At 43.0% G+C, this 23,365-nt stretch overlaps 3 protein-coding genes and 1 long non-coding RNA gene across 4 annotated transcripts; 3 read left to right on the top strand and 1 right to left on the bottom strand.

Annotated features, from left to right (window-relative positions):
- The first annotated feature begins 2,142 nt into the window (after nucleotides 1-2,142).
- Nucleotides 2,143-4,868, top strand: LOC9269252 (CASP-like protein 2D1). The gene is made up of 3 exons (NM_001404890.1): nucleotides 2,143-2,465; nucleotides 2,967-3,078; nucleotides 4,271-4,868. The coding sequence occupies exons 1-3, from the start codon at nucleotides 2,260-2,262 to the stop codon at nucleotides 4,556-4,558; spliced, it is 606 nt and encodes a 201-aa protein (NP_001391819.1). The 5' UTR covers nucleotides 2,143-2,259; the 3' UTR covers nucleotides 4,559-4,868.
- A 283-nt stretch (nucleotides 4,869-5,151) lies between these two features.
- LOC4328748 (tetraspanin-2) lies at nucleotides 5,152-8,052 on the bottom strand. Its single transcript, NM_001404889.1, has 2 exons — nucleotides 7,468-8,052; nucleotides 5,152-5,720 (listed from the first exon to the last, which is right to left on the bottom strand). The coding sequence occupies exons 1-2, from the start codon at nucleotides 7,972-7,974 to the stop codon at nucleotides 5,415-5,417; spliced, it is 813 nt and encodes a 270-aa protein (NP_001391818.1). The 5' UTR covers nucleotides 7,975-8,052; the 3' UTR covers nucleotides 5,152-5,414.
- Nucleotides 8,053-12,219: 4,167 nt separating this feature from the next.
- LOC4328747 (uncharacterized) lies at nucleotides 12,220-16,336 on the top strand. Its single transcript, XM_015771617.3, has 10 exons — nucleotides 12,220-12,589; nucleotides 12,812-12,853; nucleotides 12,952-13,096; nucleotides 13,314-13,543; nucleotides 13,711-13,768; nucleotides 14,690-14,767; nucleotides 14,865-14,953; nucleotides 15,541-15,622; nucleotides 15,705-15,884; nucleotides 15,954-16,336. Exons 1-10 carry the CDS (start codon nucleotides 12,417-12,419, stop codon nucleotides 16,089-16,091), a joined length of 1,215 nt encoding a protein of 404 aa, XP_015627103.1. The 5' UTR covers nucleotides 12,220-12,416; the 3' UTR covers nucleotides 16,092-16,336.
- Nucleotides 16,337-17,064: 728 nt separating this feature from the next.
- On the top strand, nucleotides 17,065-19,851 carry LOC136355355 (uncharacterized). Its single transcript, XR_010739567.1, has 2 exons — nucleotides 17,065-18,583; nucleotides 19,521-19,851. It is a non-coding gene; the product is annotated as an uncharacterized lncRNA (long non-coding RNA).
- The last annotated feature ends 3,514 nt before the right edge of the window (nucleotides 19,852-23,365 follow it).

Raw genomic sequence — 23,365 nt, 5'->3', positions numbered from 1 at the left:
TGTCTACACCCTAAAAGGAGTCTCGTCCAAAAAATTAGTTCTGTATTAGTGTCGGTATCAAGTAGACTAACAAACCACTTGTTTCGGTTTTTATCGAATATCAAACTAAATTTGTCTAATTTTACGGATTTCGCTCATCTTTGCTGAGGTCCACGTTTTAACACCAAAACGAAACGAAATTTTGAGTCGCCCTGAATAAGGCCCAGGATGGCCCATTGACACACGTATGGCATTCCCAACAATGTGACGGGCCACTAGGCCAATAGGTAGTACAGATCATGTCTAGAAGAGCTTCAGATTTTATATCCACGGTAGATTTAATATCTCTATATTAAATTATACTTTTTTAAAATTTAAAATTTCATCTACAATAAGAACAAATTGATTTATCCACTTTATGCATGAAATTGTAGATCTAGATCCATAATTTTTTGTGAAGTTAGGAATATCCAACCCCCGCAAAATCTTGTATGAGGAGTTGTGCCAAACTGAGCCTAAGCCTCTTAATCGACAGCTGACGTGACCATAGTCAGGTGATGACGTATGCACACCGGCCACAGCCCTGTATTGCTGTATACGGACTTTCATACTTTGGTTCTCCCTCGCACTCATTCTGTTGGCCACTGTCTTTAAGGATGATACTCCTATAAGATGACGAGATGATTCATTCTTGACTTGTTTGTTAATTTTTTTTTGATTTTTTTTTCTATATGAAGCATGAGTAGATGGAGTGATCGATTAATCAATCGTATGAACACACAGGCCACAAAATTCTGTCTGAGTTCAGATCACGCGTCGCGCCGTGGCGCACGGAGAGCCATTCTGGCGAGCTTTTGCAGTTTGCAGTGGTGGCCTTTTTGAGCGGCGGCAATGGAGATAGGGTGGGTGGTCTCGCCATTCGCGTGCGGTGCTACTTTAGCCTCCTACCCCGGCCCCACTAACAAAAGCTTGCGGCCCGGCCTTAGCTCCCCACTCCCTCCAACGCTCATCCCCACACCAACCACTCCCATTTATAAAAATGAAAGTTGGATTTAGCTTAATCCTTTGCTAACTAAATACTCATCGGCTATTTGTCAAAATCTTCAGCTTACATTTAAATTTAAATAGAACATCAGTAGCAGTACTAGCCTACTAGGGGCGGAGGCAAGCATACGACAGCTAGGCAAGCATACGACAGCTAGGATTTGAACCCCAAGCTTACCACCAAAATCAAGAAGGCAAGCATATTGCAGCTAGGGTGTGAGCTTCAAGTTTATCTCTAAAACCAAGTTTAAATCCCTTTAAATAATCCTGTATGTAATAGTCCGTCCTCTAGAACCATGCAAATCAATCCACTTGATGGGTGGGTCCACTTGCTACACATACCACCCCACTTAAACTTTCATATTTGTTTCATGATAAAAGGTTAAACCATAAATAATATGGTTGGAGGAACAAATCCTTATAAGTTGGTTCCACAATTTTTTAATTAGTAATGTGATATCAAACATATTGACACCGTTCTCATGGGCCACACAAGGCACATCCTAATTGGGATAAGATGTCACAATGTAAATTTTCGTAAAAAAATATCAAAAACTATTAATGAGCCCTAGCTACTATTTTCTTCAGGTAGATAATACTTATTGTTTTGAACAAGGACACAATCTCCAAAAAATAACCTTGATCACTACTTTTATTACAAAATAAATATATGGTTTTATTGAAGTACTTTTTACCACCAATCTATATATATGGTCTCCACATTCCTAAGACAAATATCTTATGTGATATTTATAGTCGAAGTTTTAAAAATTTGATAATAGTCATATTCAAAACAAAGTATTGTTTATCCTGAGGGAGTAGCTACTAATAAAATAATTTTCAACAGCCATCGCTGTACACACACTGTTCACCTTGCCCTCGCTGCCCCGGCAACTCACGCACTCCATCCTATCCGATCCGATCCGTCCATCACAACATCGGACGGCCCACGTTACACCTGCCATACTCGTCCAGTCTTCGCGCGCGCCGCGACGACATTCCGTGGGCCCCACCCCCCACACTCGCGAGCAAGAACACACACACTCGCTAGTCATTCACACTGCACGACAAGCCACCAATCCCGCCATATATCTATATCTATCTATCTAGCTCCACTCCAATTTGGACTCTTGCGCGCAAAGTCCTCACAGTTCACCGATTTTCTCCTCCTCGCACACCGAGACAGGTCGGAGAAAGAATAGGCGAAGGAAATTTCCGTCGTCGTCGTCGGAGAAGATGAGGAGCGGCGAGGGGAGCACCGCGGCGGCGGCGGCGGCGGAGGAGGAGAAGGTGAAGGTGGCGGCGCCGTTCAGGCTGGCGGAGCTGGGGCTCCGGGTGTGCGCGGTGCCGCTCGCCGTGGCGTCGGTGTGGGAGATGGCCACCAACAAGCAGGTGGACGAGACCTACGGGGAGGTCAGGTTCTCCGACCTCTCCGGCTTCAGGTAAACTCACCGTGTGCTCCGTCTTGCTTGACTAGTTATCTTCTTAATTAATTACAGTACTAACACTTTCCTGAAATTGAATTTTACTAATCAATCACCTTGACATAGCCTCCATCGTTTCCTCCTTACAGTATCAGTGGCTGCCAAAATTTATATTTTCAAACCGAATTTTAAAGTTAATTTGAAAGTTTTTATTAAAGTTTATGTTTTACTTTGACATTTAAGTCGCTAAGAACACATATATAAAAATCTAATATATAAATTATTATTATTTTGCTAATACGTCGAATGGCGTATTATCTGCATTTGGCCAAACAATAAAGGCGTTATTGGGTTCTTTTTTTATTCATGTGCTGATATGTATATATATTTATTTACCGTCCCTGTGCTCCTATTAATCTAGTTTTAGATAAATTATAGGATGACTTTGTGCAGTTTGTTCTTCAGATTATTAGATAATCAGTATTACGATGCTAAACTTCAATGTTTTTTTTCCATCAGGTATTTGGTCTGGATCAACGCCATCACGGCTGCCTACTCGGTGGCCTCCATCCTGCTGTCATCCTGCAGGTTCATCACTCGCTTTGATTGGCTCATTTTCCTCCTGGATCAGGTTTTACTCCTAACCTCGCTTCTCCCTCTTTATATTCATCTCATCAGAAAACTTCTATATTGTTTCTTTAAAAGAAAATCTGAAAATGAAAGAAAGAAAAAATGATCAATTAACCATATATTTTGCAGCAAAAAAAGATTCAATCATATATAGAGTAAGTATTATAATATACATAAGTACATACAAGGGAAGTGTTTAGTACTAATACTTGCTAGGATAAGATTATAATTAATAAGTTGGTCAAGGCTAAACTGTACATCAATAATTAGTACTGGAAGGAAGCTAGATTCTTATTATGGGCACAGGATAAACCGATAGAGAAACCTAAAAGGAATATAATATTGGCAATAAACATGCCATTCTATCTTGAACTACTTGATTCAGATTTTAGACGCATATTTCATCACAGAGCATATTGAAGGGAAAAAAACACTCTTCTTGAGCTTAACATGATACCAATTCACTATCCTTATGTACAAATGTAGCAGCAGCAGCATGCAACCTAGTATATCCTAGTACTAATATAAATCCAGTTTCATCAGGAGATTATTGTTTTTTTTAATTTTAAGAAAACAAGTCATCAATGATAGTATATATCAACATATCATCTGTTTAATAGAACCAACATCTATGCATCGTAGATATAGCAATTCAGTTTATCAGATATGATCGTAAAGGTAAGGTGTCCGTTCGTACGTTCATAGTGATGGGTTTGCGCGTTGTGAGCGGTCTATGATTGCGTTGTGTTTCTTCTTTTAAGGAAAAAAGCATCGATGTATAATCACATGAGATTCGGAGACATCCTTAACTGTGGATCAAATTAAACAAGGGAGTATGTAAAAAATTGCCGTATGTTTTTTAAGTGAAAAACTTTCAAATATAATTATAGCATAATTGAAGTGTAATTAAACTACACTTTAACTGCATTGTAACAACCATATAATTTATATAAAACATGTATTCAATTATGATTTGGTTGGCTAGCAACATATACGTGATCCGTGTGAAAATTTCTTTCTTGCATTTTTTTTCATGCACAAATATTAAGGCAATCCGATGATCACAAATCTAAAAGTTTTTGGAGACAAAATACAAATACTAGCGGAAATTTTCCAGCAATTCAGTTAAACAATGGCAACACATAAAAAACACTGACCGAATCTTGATCCGGCGGTGGCCGTTGCCGGAGCAGGCGTCGGCGTACCTGCTGCTGACGTCGGCGTCGGCGGCGGCGGAGGTGGTGTACCTGGCGCGGGAGGGCGACCGGGAGGTGTCGTGGGGGGAGGTGTGCTCCTACTTCGGCCGCTTCTGCGGCGCCGCCACCGTGTCCGTGGCGCTCAACGCCGCCGCCCTCCTCTGCTTCATGGCGCTCTCCCTCATCTCCGCCTTCAGGGTCTTCACCAAGTTCAACCCACCATCTCAATCCAACTCCAAGCAGCAGCTGTCGCAGGAGCAAGGCAAGCCTGTAGTTTCAGGCTAGTTAGTGGCTCTCCCAAGTCTGAACTTTCAGTTAGATGGTACTTTTACTGTGTTCAGCTGTTTACGGTGTGTTCAGGTCTTGCTTTGTGTAGATGTCACTACACTCTAATGCGTGTTGTCTGAAAAGAAAAAATGGTTGTGTAGATGTAACCTGTATAAGTGCTCAAAATACCATGAACTAGAATTACTATACATTTACAATTTTATTTAGATGTACTGTATGTATGTATACTTGAAGCTGATCTTCAGAGTTCAGACTCGGGGTCGATACTGAAGTGTGAAAAAACTGAACTACTATTCTCTTTCAGAAAGACAGTTGTTTTGTTTGGAGATGTTACAGCTTTTACAGGGACTGAAGAGTCAGGATTTCAGACAGGTATGTGGTCTACTGTATATCGAACTGTGGCCATGTGACTAAGCAAGTACAGTAACTGACATGCAATAGACAGTCAGATGGCATCCAAGAGAAGAGACAATTGCAAGATGACGACCCTGACAAAACCTGACTAGCTTCAAGATTGACACGCAGCATGCTTGGTTTTTGTCCCCTGAACAAACCAATCCATGATCCATACATCTACTAGTAGTAGCAGGTTAATTCAGTCAGTGACGAACACCGACAAATTCCCATCATAATAAACCAACCAAATCACACTGAAATTTTAGATCACAATCTGGCCATGAATCTTAACTACTACTCCAAATCTACAACAGTACAAACAATAACCCAAATCTAGCATGTTCTACTACCATACAACTTGCATTGATCACAACTCACAAGAAGAGAAAGCAAATTCTGAAGCTGAATTGAAGCAGAGGGCATTGCATTACAAGGGGGGGGAAGTCTGCTGCTGCTGCTACCACTTGTAGCGGCGGAAGAGGGCCTCGGCCTGGGCGTTCTTGTAGGCGCTGCAGCCGACGAGGTAGAGGAAGACGAGGGCGACGGTGGCGACGACGAGGGCGACGTTGGCGCGGTGCCACTGGGCGCGGAGCGCCGCGAGGAGGCCCGCGCGGCACGACTCGCACTCGTAGCACAGCTGCGACGGGTCGTTCCCCCACGCCCCGCAGTCCGCGTCCGCCGCCGGCCGCGCCGCCGGCCCCGCCCACACCGTCGGGCTCACGTAGTTGTACCCGCACACCGCCGGCGGCTTGCAACACCCGGACTGCATATATAACACACACACAGGAGATTATTTTTTTTTCTCATTTTCAGATGATGAACAGTTATTCATAGCTGATGAGTTGATATTACACCTCTAGTATTGTCTAATTAGATTGGACGGTAAAGATTTCTCATTTTATCTCCTTTCTATGAATGGGATAAAACTGAAATATAATAATTTATAAGCACCAGAAAGTTTGATTTTAGTCTGATTAAGAATAAATTGAGAATAGCACGCTTAATTTAATTTTAAAAAAGAATTTGAATGTTCTTTCTTTTTCGAAGTTAAGTACCTCCATTTTATGTTATAACACAAAAGACATATGAAGTTTTTTTCTTAAAAAAAATAACAACATCGACAATAGTTTTGTTAACGTCTATTAAAAATATTGCTAGTTTTTATAAGCTTAGTTAAAGTTAAAGAGGTTTGACTTCGAAACGGTTTATAATATAAAACAGAGTAGTTTGCTTGCACCAACAAAGTTAAGCCAAAACTTATTTTTATTTTTATTGGAGATGAAAAAAATATAATCATTTGTCGGTGTGGTATCTATTTCTTGGTACAGGTAGATCTGTGAGATTTTTTGTTTTTGGCTTTTACACCACATGAAGCACCAAGGATGGATGGTGCCAAGGCAGGCAGATCCAGAGATACTTCTTCCTAGACAGACGCATGAGCCTCGAGGCTAATCATCAGTACTAAAATGTTCAGTCACAGACAGACAAACTCTGCGCGGATGAGGACGCAGAGAGATGATAACTCTTAAAAACTCTAAGCCCCATACGTTGGCAACACAAAATCAGTAATGAACTCTAAAATCAACAAGACCAAAATTAATCACACTCCCCCATGCACCGCCCACGAACTCCTGTCTCCAATCTTGTCTGTAATAAGAAAACCTTATGTACATACTGAATTATCTCCTTTCTCTTTTTCTCTGGGAAAAAGGAAAACTGAAAATGACCTGTCTCTATAATCTTTGTAGCTAACAAAAGCATGGAGAATTTTTGTTAAGCAAAGCACATCCGACCAGGAAATCGCCCCATTACGCAATTATATTCCCCGTCCATGTCATTGCCTGATTTGTACCCAAAAAAAGCTTAATTACATGGACCTACACATGGATTCCCCTTTAGAGCACTTGCATTTGTACACTGTCAAAAGAGGGATGGCCCACCGCTCAGTGACAGCGAGCAGTGCTGATAATTCAGTCATTCTTTTTTTTATATATGTGTCCTACTGAGATATAAAGTTGCCATCTGATTCTTCTCTTCCAGTAGCATCTCCTATCTCTAGATGCTCAGAGAAGCTGATCCTTGGAAAGGGAAAAAAAAAAGAAAAGTTCTACGCTTTGTTTCAGCTAGAAGTCATAGCTGCTCATGTGCTCATGGACGGTCAGGGTAATTTTAACACTTCTGTTTCTAAATAAAAGTCGTCTTAAAATGCAAGGAGTTCAAGTATTGACTATGTTTTATGCAGTAAAACAGGAGTAAGTGATATATAGAAAAGAGGTTAAAAGGATTTAATTAACTAAGCTTATAGCTTTATCTTCAAAAATCAACCGCTAGTAAGTTTATAGTGGTAACACTAGGATTTTTAGATAATGAAATCTTATTGAACTCAGTTAAAATATTCTGAAGATGGTAAGACAAGTTTAACTAGTCGATGAGATGATTAAGATTAACAGTAGCTAATAACAGAATGAGATTAAAGAACAAAATGAGATTAAAGAAAAAAAAAACTATACCTGGAGTGGCGAGAGGCGCGACTGGTAGAACTGGTCGGCGGTGAGGAACCCGGCCTGGCGCGCCAGCTTCTTGCAGGTGTCGGAGACGACGAGGCACGCCTTGATCCGCTCCCACCGCGCCGGGTCGTCGGAGACGTAGCCCCGGAGCCACATGGAGAAGCCATCGAGGTGGTACTCGTCGTAGGCGCGGCCGAGCACCGGGTAGGCGCCGGAGCCGCGGGTGACGGCGAAGGCGAAGACGAGGAGCGCGATGAGCAGCGCGATGAGCGACGCCATGGCGAAGAGGTAGAACGCGAGGAGGCGGCGGCGGTTCCAGTAGGCGCCGACGAAGCCGGCGAGGGCGGCAAGGAGGATGAGGCCCCCCAGGATGGCCACCGGCCACCGCGCCAGGCGGGCGCACTCCTCCCCCTGCGCCGACGCGAACCACACGCCCGAGGCGATCACCGGGACGGCGCAGATCAGCGCCATCAGCGTCACGCACGCCGTGATGTTGTTGCTCACCGCCATGGCGGCCGACGCAGCTGGAGCTCGAGCTCGCTCTGCTGCTGCTGCTGCCGCGCGCTCGTGTCGTGTCGTGTCGTGCGCGCGTGTGGGGGTGGGTTTGGCATAATAAAAGGAGGAGATTTGGATCTTTGGGGGGAAAGGTGGCGGGGACTGGCAGGTGGGCCCGGGGATGTGGGGCAGTGGCAGGTGTGAGCGTGGGATTGGCTGGACGGTTGACAGCGTGGCGGCTTTGCTCTCCGTCCCCGTCGGCGACGATGATAAATCTGAACTCTGTGTACTTGCTTTTCTGCCAGGTTGAAGTTTTTTCTCTTCTTTTTTTTTTATCTTCTCTCTCAGCGAATGAGTGGAAGACACGTGGCGCTTCGCGGTGAAGCTGGCCACCTTCTAGGAGCATCCTGCATGGCTGCATCTGTGTCCGCCGTCATCTGGGCAACAATTCAACAAAGCTCTGCATCAGACTGCATGCATGGCACGGCCGTACAAGCCATGGTGGAGGAGAGGAGTGATGTCAGCGTGACAGGTACAAAGCCATAATCATAGCTGGCTTGAGAAGAAAAGGTGAAGAGAAGGTGTGATCCAGGCATCATGGCCAAGAATGAGGAGGGTAAGAAAGAGTACAACGGCAGAGTTTAGTTCCAAAATTTTTCTTTTAGACTTTAGAATAAGTTTATTTGAGGTCCCTTAACTTGTTAACGAATCCGATTTTCGTCCCTCAACTGGAAAACCAGACACAAGAGTCCCTCAACTATCAAAACCAGTGCAGATTAGGTCCCTCGGCGGTTTTGAGGGTGGTTTTGGCTGACGTGGCGTCTATGTGGCTAATTTGACCCGGTCTTCATATGACGTGGCATTGACGTGGCGCTTACGTGGCAATTCGAGCCGGAAAAATAATAAAATCCTCGGGACCCACATGTCAGTCTCACATAGAAAATAATTAAAAAAATTATGGGACCCACGTGGCCCCACATGTCAGTATCACACATAAAATAATAATAAAAAAATAGTGGGACCCACGTGGGCCCCATATGTCAATCCAACTCACCCTCCTCTTCTTCCTCCTCTCTCCCCGAGAAAATTGACATTTAGCCATCTTCAGTATGGGGTTTCGCCAGAATGCCACTCCGGATTCTGACTTCGTTATAATGCCATGCTCGGACGGCGCCACATTGCTGCTTTGCCATTCTCACCAAATTCGCATATTTCCAAATGATTTCCACCGTTGTGTGACCAAATTGCCCCTGTCACCAAATTAGTTGACTTGCGTGGGAGCTGGATCCCCATCCAGTCGTCATCTTCCTCTCGTCTTCCTCTCGACACCGCTCCCCCCCAACCTAGCCGCCGCCACCCGCCACCTACACCACCACCACCACTGCCGCCATAGATCCAGCCGTTGCAGCCGTCGCCGCGGCGTCAGATGTAGCAGTTGCCCCGCCCTCAGATCTAGCCGTCGTCGCGCCGCCGCCATTCTTATGGTGTGAGGTCGGGACAGAGACGGTTGAGCATATGGACTGCACTTGGCATGAGCTCCTCGCCGGGTAAGTTGTGAACTTTGTCGAGCTCGTCGATTTCCAAATGGCTGGAAGCATTCCGTCGCGGACTGCGCGCGGACTACGGCGATGGGGGAGTACCGGCGAGGGCGAGGGCGAGGGCGAGGGCGATAGCGAGGGCAAGGGCGACGGCAAGGGCGACAGCGACGGCGACGGCGAGGGCGAGGGGGACGGCGGAGCAGTGGGGGGTAGCGGCGGAGAGAAGTGGTGGCGCTGCGTACTCTGCCAAGCGATGCGGCTGGACCAGCTCGACTAAACCGACCGGCGAGGGCATTTCGGTCCAAACTAATAAGGAAAATCATCGAAATCATTTGGAAATATGCGAATTTGGTGAGAATGGCAAAGCAGCAATGTGGCGCCGTCCGAGCATGGCATTATAACGAAGCTAGAATCCGGATTGGCATTCTGGCGAAACCCCATCCTGAAGATGGCTAAATGTCAATTTTCTCTCTCTCCCCATCTCCCCCCTTCATCTATCTCTCATCTCCTCTTCTCTCTCCCGGCGACGGAGAGGCAGCGGCACGCGGTGGCCGGCTGCCGGCGGGAGAGGAGGGAGCGGCGCAGCCAGGCGCGGCGTGCGGAGGCGGTTTGGCGCGACGGCGCGGCACCGGCAATGAAGGGGAGGAAGGCGAAGTGAGCTCCATGGGCGGCGGTGGGTTTGGGGAAGGGCTAGCGGCGGCGGGGAACTCGGTGGTGGCGGGGATGGAGGTGAGATCAGCGCGGGGTGGAACGGGCAGGTCGGCGCGGCGTCAACAGCAGCGGCCGGGCGCGGCGGCTCGGCAGCGCGGCCAGGAGGCGGCGTAGGGGGGGAGGAATCGGGGCGGCACCGGGCAGAGGAGGGAAGGAAGGGGAGCTTCACGGGGCGGCGGTGGATTGGGAAGGCCGGCGCGGCGGTGTGGAGAAGAGGAGGCCGACGGCTGTGGGGATGGAGAGGATGGCCGGCGAAGGTGGGGATGGAGAGGATGGACCGGCGTGGTGGGGAAGGGCGACACGAGGAGAGGCTGCCGCGGGCGACGCCGGCGCAGCCGTGCTCGGCTGAGCATCGGCCGACTCCGCGTGGCGGTGGGAATGGAGAGGTGCGCCGCCCTTCTCCCCGCCGCTCCATGGCGTGCCATCGCCTTGCGGGCCGCCGAAGGCGGAGGAGCTCGGGCGCCGCCCGGTGACGCCGCGTGGTGCGGCGGCGGCGGCCGCGTCCATTGGCGTCAGCGGCGGAAGGGACGAGGCCCCGCGCGGCTGCGGCCCGCGAGGCGATGGCGCCGGGCATGCTCCTCCGCCCGCGAGGCGATGACCTGAACGCCGCGGAGGGAGGGGGCCCGTGGCGATGGCGGTGGCCGGAACAGATCGACCCGGGCGATAAAAGGGGATCGGCGACGGCGGTAGGCGGAACAGGGAGTCGCCGAGGATGCCGAGGTCGACTTCGACGTCGTCCGCGGCGGAGGGCGGTCGCCACTCCCTCTCCCGCTGGCCGCCGTCGGCTGCGCACCTCTCCCTCCATTCGTCGCCATCAAGTCCCCGCCCACGGCGCTCGGCCATCGCCGGCCTCCCTGCGTCCTCCCTCCCTGCCCGCCTCGCCGGTCTTTGCGCGTTGCTCCCTCCTCTCCTGCCGCCGGCCGCGCGTCGCCGCGCGCCGCCACGCGCCGTTGTCTTCCGTGGCGCCTGGAGAGAGCAGAGATAGGGAGATGAAGAGAGGGAGATGGGGAGAGAGGAGGAAGAAGAGCGGGTGAGTTGGACTGACATGTGGGTCCCACGATTTTTTTATTATTTTCTATGTGAGACTGACATGTGGGTCCCATGGGTCGAATTGCCACGTAAGCGCTACGTCAATGCCACATCGGACGAAGACCGAGTCAAATTAGCCATATAGGCGCCACGTCAGCCAAAACCGCTCTCAAAACCGCCGAGGGACCTAATCTGCACGAGTTTTAATAGTTGAGGAACCCGTTGTGTCTGGTTTTCCGATCGAGGGACAAAAATCGAATTCAGTGTAAAGTTAAGGGACCTCAGATGAACTTATTCCTTAGACTTTCAGCTTTTACACCACATCAAAACTTTCCTACACACACAAATTTCCAACTTTTCCGTCACATCGTTTCAATTTCAACTAAACTTTCAATTTTGACGTGAACTAAACACACCATCATCACCATCTAGCCGAATGAGGGTCAATCGTCCCACCAATAAGTTTCAACTCAATTACAAAAACTTTAAACTTAAATTTTAAAAAAACTTTCAACTCAAGATTTGAAACTTTCAACTCAAATATTAAATAAAAATCAAGCCAACATTTAAAACTTTCAACTATTTTTAAAAACTTTTAACTAAATTGTTGATGTATATTGTTTTTAAAACAACATTAAATATTACCATTAACACTAATCAGTGTCATTAGCAGCGAGAGAGAGGAGCGCACACGAGTTACGCGGCTAGCACGCGTGCCCCAATTAGCAGCCCCCAAGTAAACACATACAATCTGATTTGAGAAAATTCCCGAAACATTAATAGACCTACACTAGGGATCTCGTCCATAACTTCCCAAATAAATACCTGACCAATACAAGGTGAAAAAGAAACCACCTAAAAAGGAAATCGGGAAAGAGAGTGAAAATTATTCACATGGGACTTTTCGTCCTTTTAACATTTCGTCGGCCCAACGAGGCAAGCCCATCAACTAGCCCCCATCCACGCGAAGGAGGCCTGCTTCGTCACGACCAAAAAAGCCCACCGACTTCCTTCCTCACTCCTCCACCGGCGACCAGCCCCGGCTGCCCTTCACCCTGCGCCGCCCCAGTCCACCGCCGCGTTCGCCGGAGCGACGATCTCGCGCCGCCGCCTCCTCCTCCTCCCCTAGATTCCTGACCCGGCCACGCCGGCGGCGCTCCCCCTCCGCCGGAGGCTGGCATGGCGTCCGGCCGCGGCGGGATCCCCGGGCCCTCTCGCGCCCTCCTCGTCCTCCTCCTCCCGGCGTTGCTGATGCTCCTGGCCTTCTCCACCTCCTCCTCCGCGGCGGCGTCGTCGCCGGGCGCGATGCACAACAACAACTGGGCCGTGCTCGTCTGCACCTCACGCTTCTGGTGAGACCTCATCCCCCCGCACCGTTGTTTACTTCGTCTGGCCGAGAGATCCAGTTTGGAAGCATGCTTGTTTAGTTCGCCTATTAAGCGATTCGTATTTGCTAGGGGTTTGTTTCAACTTCCAGATGCGGATTACTTCGCGCATTTGATATTCTAACCTGTTCTCCAGATGCTGATTACTTCGCGCATTTGATATCTAACCAATTTTGTAATGTTCTCCAGGTTTAATTATCGACATATGGCAAATACTCTGTCTCTGTACAGGTAGCTTGATTAATTATGCTCATGCATCTGTTATTCCCTGTAGTATCTATAGATTATAGATTATTCCTTACTAGCAAAACATTGTTTGTTTCCTCCAGGACAGTTAAGAGATTAGGAATACCCGACGAGCGGATCATACTTATGTTGGCGGATGATATGGCTTGTAACCCTAGGAATAACTATCCTGCCCAAGTGTTCAATAATGAGAACCACCAGCTTAATCTATATGGTGACAACGTTGAGGTGAGTTCCTTACTCTGAAAATATGACTCCTGAAATATCTGAATCCTAAACATCACAATGAACAATTTACATGGTAAAATGGCCACTTTTGGTGTATCTAGTCAATGCAATTTGTTGGTAACACTTTATAATGTTCATTCATGATTACCACCTTATGGTTATGTTAAGAATAACATCTGATTTAATGCTAGTTTTACCTTTGGCCACCTAATGGCAGGTTGATTACCGAGGTTATGAGGTGACAGTTGAAAACTTTTTGAGAGTTTTGACTGGAAGACATGAAAGTGCTGTACCAAGATCAAAGCGTCTTTTAAGTGATGAAGGAAGCCATATTCTCTTGTATATGACAGGACATGGTGGGGATGAGTTTTTGAAGTTCCAAGATTCTGAAGAACTTCAGAGCCATGATTTAGCAGATGCAGTAAAGCAAATGAAGGAGAAGCATAGGTAGGATTTGTTTACCTTATGCTTTTTTGTAATATTTTTCTTTACTCGTATACACAGAATCTTCTTCTTCTTCTTCTTTTTTGCCAAAAAAATTGGCCTTTGTTTTGCTCCTCTTCATTTCATACTTCAGTTTTTCAAACTGTCTTTTTCTCTGACCTGCACTTCAGATTTAAAGAGTTGTTGATAATGGTAGATACATGCCAAGCTGCCACTCTCTTTTCACAGGTTTGTCTCAGTGTCTTGGTCATTATTTCCCATAACATTTTACTTCAAGCACCTTTACTTACAACATAAGGGTTTCTTTTTTGTAACTTGAGATAATATTTGGTTGCACCTTCATTATGTGCCTGTTCATTTGAAAGTTTACTGTCAAGTCAATAATTCATACTATAAAATTTATTAGCTGCTTATGTGAAATTTTCTACATTATGTTTTATTGCTTAAGAACTACTTCCACTGTTCACAAACAAATGTAATTTAGGTATCGAAATGGTCTCCCAGATGCAAATTTGACTCTTAGTTTTCCATTATGAAATAATAGTAGAAGCCATTAAAATTATAATATAACGAAAGTACTTTTCTACATGCATCATTCACCTATTTAATTAAATATTTAAGAAGGTATTAATACTCAAGAGTATTAAAACTTTGACTGGATGCATGCCCAATACAACAAGTACTTGTTTCCGGAGGGAGCATTAGACAATAAAAAATTCCAAAGACTCCATGCTGTATTTGTGCAGAGCAGTTGGACGAATGTGGACTTTCCAGTTTCCACTTACTACATTTTGATACACTAATTTATCAATTGATAGTGTTTCACATCATTTTTTAGAACACTAGGGGAATGCTCCACTGGAATATATTACAAAGTAATAGAAATAATATGGCAAGAAAGGTTTCCTAGAAACCCATACACTGTCTTACAGAAATAAAAAAAAAAGGTAAAGTGACCATCTAGCAAGTATTCTGTAGGTAACAGACCAAAACTATTTTCCAAGCAGATATATAAATAAGTAAAAGCACTAAGACCTGATATAGACAATTTTGTATGATCAATTTAGTTATTTCCTTTATCATGGTCAACATTTTTCTGCATATGAAAACTATATCTACAGCTGTACTTGACATATTAAATATCTGCAGCTTCAATCACCTGGTGTTTTAACGATTGGTAGCAGCATGAAGGGTGAAAACTCTTATTCTCATCATCTTGATTCAGACGTGAGAACATGCCTTCCATTTACAATTGTCTCATATATTATTTGGAACTTTTTTTGTCTTATCACTGGGTGATACCTGATCTATTTATTTGTGGCAGATTGGTGTTTCTGTTGTGGATAGGTTTACCTTTTATACACTTGCTTTCTTTGAGAAACTCAACATGTATAGCAATGCCTCATTGAACAGGTAAAAGACTTTGTACACTATTATAATGGTTGCAAGTTCTTTAATTCCTACATGTCCAAATATAATTCATTACAATGTCTCGAAAATTTTTTTTCATAATTTTATTTGTAGAGCTTTCTTGTATGCATATAATTGTTATCACTGTGATGTGCATTAACTGTGAGCAATTTGATTATTGTATCTACATCACACAAGATATATTTAGTATTTACTTTATCCAAAATGCAATTTACTGGGATGTGCATTAACTACGAATAACATGAGTCATCTTTTTTATGGAGTATATATCAATCTTCCAATGGATTTACTGACCTTTCGGAATCCATTGTGTTTTATAACTAAGTGTGTGCAATAATTCTAAATTATATTCAGTCATATATTTCTAAAAGCACCATAGAGTAGTTGTGTCTTATAGTATTTTGTAACTAGCCCGTGTGGAATAATGCTTAAATATGCAGTCTTGTATTACTAAGACTCTACAAGCATGTAGCTTGGTAACCATACAGAGTACGAAATAGTGTTCATCTCATACATTGAAAATAGTATCTTTGTGATACAATTATAACCTTTTCATTGTTATGCTACAGTCTTTTCAACTCCTATAATCCTTCTATGCTGTTGTCGACTGCGTATTATCGGATGGATCTTTATGAACGGCCATTAAATGAGGTAAAGCATAAGTTAAAATTTGTTTCTAATCTAATACATAATTTTGTTCACAATTGTTTTATCCTTTTCTGTCATCGTTCAGGTCCCTGTGACAAATTTCTTTGGATCAGTCATGAATACTATCCACACAGATTCTGCCTACTCAGGCTTCTTAGCTGCAGATGATATTGGAACCATCCCATCCACTGGAGATAATCTACTGAACCATGCTGTGTTACAGAATAAGGCTAGCCAAAGAAGATCAAACATTGAAGAAGTGAAAGTGAGTTTTAGTAAACTTTGAGATACTGTTGTTTTTCGAAGCTAATGCTTAGCAAATTGCAACATGCAGGAAGCACAAGTAAGGTCCCATGGGTGGACAGATGTTCTGCTGGAACAGCTTGATGTCAAGAATGCTGACACTATTGTCATGTATGGTCTGGGAACAATGGGTATACTGTTAGCAATTTCAACCTGGTTATCAATGTAGAAACAAAGAAGTATGAAGTGTGCTGTTCACACATCATCCTCTTCTAGATAAATGAATCATCCTAACCCCTGGATAGAGATCAAAAAGGAAGAAACTTTGGAGGTTAACTCTTTGTATATTTTTTCTCTTTGGTAATGTCCATTCAGCTGGGACATAATTTTGTATTTAGTTTTTGTATGCCACGTTCAACTTTTTGTCAGGATACTCATTATTTGCCATTCTTTTCTATTGAATAATTTTATGCATTTATGTTACAATTCTTGCATAGCATATCCCATCTGTTTGATTATTTTTGCAAGAGCTGATGAAAATGGCATTGCTCACTTACGTATGCTCACTGGCATGTATACCTTTAGTTGGTATGATGTAGAGAGATTTTGAGGTTTTAGTGCAACCATAAGATTGCACCATCTTTCTCATGACACTATTTAAATGCACCATGGATGTTCGCTTTGATATATTAAATCCTGGATGTTTGTTGCGGCATTGGCACTTCAAAGAATCATGTCTGATTGTTGTATGCCCAATGTTACAAGGCATAGGCTGTAACCTACATTGAACAGAGAATAGTGGTATTATATTTTGTGTTGAAATTGGACCTGCTGCAGTGTATTGCATGTTTCCTTACATAGTTACATGTTGCGTATGGCACTGTAGTGATTCTCAGTCTTGTAATTCTCTATTAGTTTGTATGTTAGTTGACTCCTTAATCCTGACTGACTTGCATCCTGCTAATAATCCATAGCAACCTCTTAATCTTCAATTGATGTAAGCATTTCGTATTAGGGTGCCCATTTCATTCTGCTAGGTAACGTAACAGGCATCTACTGTTAAATTTCTTGTTTATTTTGCTTATGAATTATTCAACATAAGCTCTTTTGCATGCCTTAGGGAGCATTATGTGCATTATGAATAGGATTTTTGGAAATTTTCCTATGATAAGATTGGGAAGCTCATTTTTTCTGTGCTTCAGAGCAAGCTGAGCTGATGGGTATTAGCCGCATCCCCTTCAAGATTGGAATGAAGCGAAGGAGAAAGCTTTTAACTATCACCTGACGGGGCCCAATAGCTTGTTCCCATGAATTCTGTCATCTTCTTTGTTTTTGGTTCTTGATGTATTGAAGTGGTTTATTAATATTGACCTTATTATGGTACTAGCACACTCTATTATCTGTTGTGACAGTTGTGATGGTGGTCCATACTGGCAGTAGTCCAAGTGTCAATCTCTCATCAATATCATCATATTATTGGGGAGTTCTATGTACCTATTATAGTACTGAAGGATAGCAAAGATAAAATCCAGATTTCATTTACAAGATCTGCTATCCTTGATCTATTTAGAGTGATTGGAGTTGAGGACAGCTCCAATGCTTATCGTACAACATAGTGGTGCTTTATATGTGCAGTTTTGAACACGTTATGTGGAGTACTTTCTTCTGATCTGTGGTGCCAAATAAATTGCCAGAGTTGTTATGATAGAGTAGCTTTGCTGGCTCAGCTCTTCTCCATTAAGTCATGGTCCCAGGGATCTACACTTTACCTCAACCGGCAAATGCCTGCATGATAACTTGTCAGATCTTCTGTGTTGGATGCCACATCTTTCAGTTATAACTATCAACAGTTGGATGAGTGAACAATATTATGTGGGATATCTTACAGCTCAGTAACTAGAATGTCTTCTGATCTCTGCATAGCTGCAATGCCATATTGTATTGTCATCATCAGAGTTAAATTTGTTCTATCTACTGGCTGACCAGTTGGTGGTTTGTCAGTTGTCACAGGATTATGAATAACGGTGCAACCGAGTCGCCACGATGGCAACCGAAATGGCAAACATTGCATGGAAAACAGTGGATGAACTACCTGAGCATAGATATGGGACATTTTCTGGTTTCAGACGCTAATTTTTTGGCTATATTTGACAGGTATACATGGCTGGCTGGTGCCTGGTCCTCATGGTTCAATTGGAACAGTTATTTGATGACAAATATTGAATTGTTTGCATTAGGGTGTACTGCTGGGGCTTCATACGATTGAACATCATACCTACTGTCAACCATGTCAACTGCCTGCCATATCCCTAGCTTTTTGGGGAATATGTTGACAGTTGAACATAACACCCAGGATATGGCAGGAAGTTCCATGATGGAAATGCCAGGAATTGTCTGCTCGTATTTTTACGAGCTAAAATATGATCTCTTTCTGGAAATACCAGGAATTGCATTTTTGGGGAATTTGGCTGCATCATGGGATCTTTTTGGAAAGAAATGAGATATGTATATGGGATGCATTCGTTGCCACAGGAGTATGAGATAATTGTACTTATTACTAAAGGTGATCTGATACAAGACAATAGTGGATTACTCTGTTCAGCGTCAGTTTAATTTGGCAGGATTGACCTGGGTGAGGAACCATTGTTGCATAGAGGCGCACACGAATGAAGACTAAGCTTGATAACCACTTTTGCTTGCTCAAACCCATGCACTAACAAGGTACATAACTCAAACATGGTGTTCGTTTCTTCTGCACTCATAATTGTTTGAAATATCTTAGCAAAAAGTTGCATGATTCTTCTTGTCCATGCTCCTACAAGTTTATTGTATCTTAAGCGATAGGTGGTGAGTAGTGACTAGCGAGCAACTTATGATTAGGCCTGCACTTTGCATTTTGTATCTTCTCTTTTGGTCTCTACACATCATGTCCAGATTCATTTTAGAAGTTATCTTTTTTTAAGACAGAGAGAGTATGTTTTATAGTACAGATTATGTCCATCTTGTGAATAACAACCTTTTTATTTGGGTTCGTCTAGGCCGTAGGATCCCAAGCAGTTGATTAGATTGATTTCAGATTGGATCAATTATCTTGCTGAGTGCAAGATCCATTGTAGGTTTTGTTGGGTTCCGGCTAGTGAGGGTACAAACAAGAACAGTATTAAACAGCTCATGTTGTCACATATATAACCAGGCTACCTTTTCCCGAGCTCCGTTGCTCAGGGAAAAAGGTGCTCACAGACATCAGCATAACACAAGGACATCAACATAAAACAACGATGTGGATCTTTTACTAGTTTATGATCTGATTTGCATAAAACAAGAATCTGAATCAAAATGTCTGCATTAATTAAAGATCTGACTGATCATGTTTTAATAGCAAAGATATCTAGTTGGTCTGGATAAATCAATTGGTTAGTAAATAGAACAAGATTGGGGTCGGTATAGAGCTTTTGTTTGGTATGCTAAGCTTTCCTGCACTGTTATCAATGCCACCAAACAAATAGGGAGTGAGGTATTCCCAAGGCGAGGTTAAACAACATGCCATTTTTATTCGTGGCCAGAGACACGCTTTTGTTTACAAATTTTACTAGTTTCACTATCTAGATTCTCTGAGACTCTGAGCCGAGTGTCTAACTTGGTTTCAAATTATTTATAGAAAAAAATAAATTGGAAACGCGTGAGCGGACACATTAGAAATGAAAAATGGATCAAGCAACGATCTTGGAGTGCGGCATTTTTCATGTTGCTGAACAGTGTGCTAGATGTCACTAGAGCTGTCAAAATCCACAAGACTCGCCCTACTCCCTGTTTGGCCATTTGTCAACCAAGTAACAGCATCATGGTCATATAATTCGAAGGTATGTACTCGTCTGTACCCTTCTTTTGTGGTCCTTAGGCTTCTTCTGTCTCAAGCATTCTCCTTTAGCAACAATTGCTTTTGTTCTGCAATACTTCAGGCTGCACAACTGAGAGATAACTTTATCTAATATTAGATTGCTTATCTACATCTCAACACGCCTCGCCATGGCAAATGGTGATGGCATGTTTGGAACATGAGAAATTCAGTTTGCACTAAGCAATAAATAAATTTTGTATGAAACTACCGATGATGGTACATCACCCATGCTTAAAGTAGAAGCAAACCCAAGTGACACATTCATACGGCAAGGCAAGTAGGTACAAAAATCTTCTTCATACGAGTACTCACTGCTGGCTGGCCTTTTTGGCCTCTCTTCCCCCTTCCCCTTTGTCTATATATCCTCTCAAGCAATAGGGCCCTCAAAATAGGCAGCAAAACACTGCAGTATATTACTACTACCTCATTTCTAAGATATACTAACCTAGAACCAGATTAGATATATCATAGTACTATAAATTTAGACAGAGAACATGTCCAGATCCGTGATACTATGAAATGTCCAATTTAATTATAAGTTGTTATATTTTAGGATAGAGGGGTACTCTACTAGCTTAAGGTGCAATGTGCTACTGCAAGAGAAGATGAAATGCAGCACAGAGCTGGCTTTATGCAAACATCAACACATGTCAGTGTTTTTTCCTCAAGAAAAAGGTTCCTAGAAATTCCTTAAGAGATCCTGGTCGACATGCTTCGTGTCTACTACTCTCATCTCTACTCTTCTCCTTTCCATTTCGAATGGAACATACATATGCTAAGGTCTTCTAGCCTGATCTTTTGCTTCTTTATATCAACAGTCGGCAATGATGATGGATGGCTAAAATAAAGTTCTAGCCTCTAGTAGTGTAGAGGAGAGTGTACGTGACAGATCATCAATTAAAGTTGCTTAGCCAGGCTAATTAACTAGTAGTACTAAGTACTAACACGGTTATCTATAAGATCAGGCAATGTCTCACGCACTAGTGTACTACTAATATGTACTCTCGAACTGTCAAGCTAGCATCATATCTCAGCTGCAATATCGGTGCTTGCATTACAGTAAAGGCCAGCGTGCAATTGTGCAAGTGCCCTTTTAGTTAGTCTGGTTAACAATTGGTTTAACGGACTCGGCTATTAATTAAATTAAAGGCTGTGTTAATAAGCTAGATTAAGAGAGATCGCGACTGATTAATTAGATCAGCCGCTTCTCATTCAAGTAACACCATCCTGGTTAAGCAAACCGCGGCAGGAATTAATTGCTGTTGCACGTACTGCATTGCATGCTTGATTAGTTTTTTCTGTGAGCACAACGAGGCCCGGAGGCCGCACATCGATCCTACTTAGAGCAAGTTTAATAGTATAGCACAGTATTAGCTCCAAATAATCTATAACCAATATAATGTCTGGTTCCACCTGTCATATACACGTTACGTCTGGAAGTCCTTGCTACAGCTGGCTACAGATCTGTAGCCCGCTGCTCTTCTCTCTTTTTATTTATCTCTTTAAAATATATTTATAGTTGGCTTATAACCTACTATAGTACTTGCTCTTAATGTGCACGCTACACATACCACAATTTTTCGACTAGTCGTTAGTACATACCACGTATTTGACCAAATTTAAGTACGGTGGGCATTGCTGCAAAATGACGGGAAGTAACCTTCGATCTGTATTTTTTTATTTGAATAGTTATTTATTAAAAAAACTATTTGAATAAAATAGTAGTGGTTGCAGTGACATGAGTAGCACCCAAGGTCCTGAGTCTTCGTATGAGCAAATTTCAGATTTGATTGTTTAAAGGGGCGGATCTACAATATAAGGACCGGTGTCAGGCGACACCGATGACTTTCGGCAAAACCTATAGCAAAACTGCTTATCCATATATTATAACACCATGATCTAAATATAATTAGCATACTATGATACCGATACACACGTTATGACATCAACGAATCAATTTTCTGATCCGCCATTGTTCACATAAGGCATTGCTGTAATACAGTAACTAATATGTACTCTTAGCATATACTGTATTCTTGACATCTGGATTTTGGACAGTGGGGATAAATGTTTGTTTGGACATTTGCTGCAACAAAACTGAACGAGCCTTTTGATCGGCACATGATGCTATTGATTTGTCGTCTACTAAGCACGTAGCTAGGATTCGAGTCGACGCGTTGGCTGACAGCGGCATGTGTGCATGGGAGGAGCCTACTATCAAGTATAGTATTGGCCACACTCACATGCATGATTATTAGTGTGAGGAGCACGCACGGCCGGATCTAGCAGACATGGCGTGTGGATTTTGTCCTGTCGAATGAACGGATTCCATTCTAATAACTAATCCAATGACCCCAACGCTATGCACACCGGTACATGCATGAACTGAGAAGTATCATCGGTGGAGTTGCGCGTGTATGGCTTATATTCCAGGCTCTATAAATATGACCATGTGTATCCAAGAAGAGAAAGTTTGTGTTTAGATCCAGGGGTAAAAAGTTTTGGCATGTCACGTCGGATATACGGACACATTTGAAGTATTAAACGTAGACTAATAACAAAACAAAATATATATTTTGCCTGTAAGCTGCGAGATGAATTTATTAAGCCTAATTAATTCGTCATTAGCAAATATTTACTGTAGCACCACATTGTCAAATCATGGAGCAAGTAGGCTTAAAATATTCGTCTCGCAATTTACACGCAATCTGTGTAATTAGTTTTTTTTATATACTCCCTCCGTATTTTAATATATGACGCCGTTGACTTTTTAACCAACGTTTGACCACTCGTCTTATTCAAAATTTTTATGCAAATATAAAAATACTTATGTCATGCTTAAAGAACATTTGATGATAAATCAAGTCACAATAAAATAAATTATAATTACATAAATTTTTGAATAAGACGAAAGGTCAAACGTTTGTTAAAAAGTCAACGGCGCCATACATTAAAATACGGAGGGAGTATTTAATACTTCACGTATGTCTTCAAACATTCGATGTGACAGACATGGTGAAAAGTTTTTGCGTGAAAACTAAACAGGGCCTAAGCTAAGAACACTAGTAGCCAGTCTACTTCATCCAAAAAAAAAATTAATAGTAACTAATATTTGTCAAAAAAATTGATTTTCTATTCTATACCTATCCTTAGTTCACAAATCAAGTTCTATCCTTTCAATACACCTTATTTTACCAACCCATTAACACTATTTTTCTATTAATGAGAGATACTTTGGTCTTTTATTTCTCGATGCAAAATTTTTCTTAGGATCCTAAGAATCGATTTATTTTCCAACGGATGAAGTAGGAATTGGGAAAACGAATTGCATACGCTTGTTACCTTCCGAAGAAGGTGCACATTGTCAGGTTAGAATGTCGATCCTCTACAATACTGCTCGTCTAGCAGCAGTTGCTCCTGCCTCCTGGTTCTTGTTCCACATCAGTGTGTGGCTGTGTGCACCAGTGGTATTGTGGAAAATCCCGGCATTCAGGAGTTATTTGATAGGAGCTATTTTCAGTTGTATGAAAATTCTCTATAATTCCTTCAACCTAATAAAGTAATAGAAATCAACCTTAATGCCTCCTTTAGAATAAAATGTTTTC

Source organism: Oryza sativa, chromosome 2 (genome assembly GCF_034140825.1).
Source record: "Oryza sativa Japonica Group chromosome 2, ASM3414082v1".
NCBI lineage: Eukaryota > Viridiplantae > Streptophyta > Magnoliopsida > Poales > Poaceae > Oryza > Oryza sativa.
This window is presented reverse-complemented; position numbering and strand designations above follow the sequence as displayed.

Bases quoted from the DNA above. Each gene is read 5' to 3' on its own strand.
- LOC9269252 (NM_001404890.1), top strand. From the start codon at position 2,260: ATGAGGAGCGGCGAGGGGAGCACCGCGGCGGCGGCGGCGGCGGAGGAG. The intron at 2,466-2,966 runs GTAAACTCACCG...TTTTTCCATCAG, and splicing joins TCCGACCTCTCCGGCTTCAG to GTATTTGGTCTGGATCAACG. The intron at 3,079-4,270 runs GTTTTACTCCTA...TTGCCGGAGCAG, and splicing joins TCATTTTCCTCCTGGATCAG to GCGTCGGCGTACCTGCTGCT.
- LOC4328748 (NM_001404889.1), bottom strand. From the start codon at position 7,974: ATGGCGGTGAGCAACAACATCACGGCGTGCGTGACGCTGATGGCGCTG. The intron at 5,721-7,467 runs GTATAGTTTTTT...TTATATATGCAG, and splicing joins CGCGCCTCTCGCCACTCCAG to TCCGGGTGTTGCAAGCCGCC.
- LOC4328747 (XM_015771617.3), top strand. From the start codon at position 12,417: ATGGCGTCCGGCCGCGGCGGGATCCCCGGGCCCTCTCGCGCCCTCCTC. The intron at 12,590-12,811 runs GTGAGACCTCAT...AATGTTCTCCAG, and splicing joins GTCTGCACCTCACGCTTCTG to GTTTAATTATCGACATATGG. The intron at 15,623-15,704 runs GTAAAGCATAAG...GTCATCGTTCAG, and splicing joins ATGAACGGCCATTAAATGAG to GTCCCTGTGACAAATTTCTT.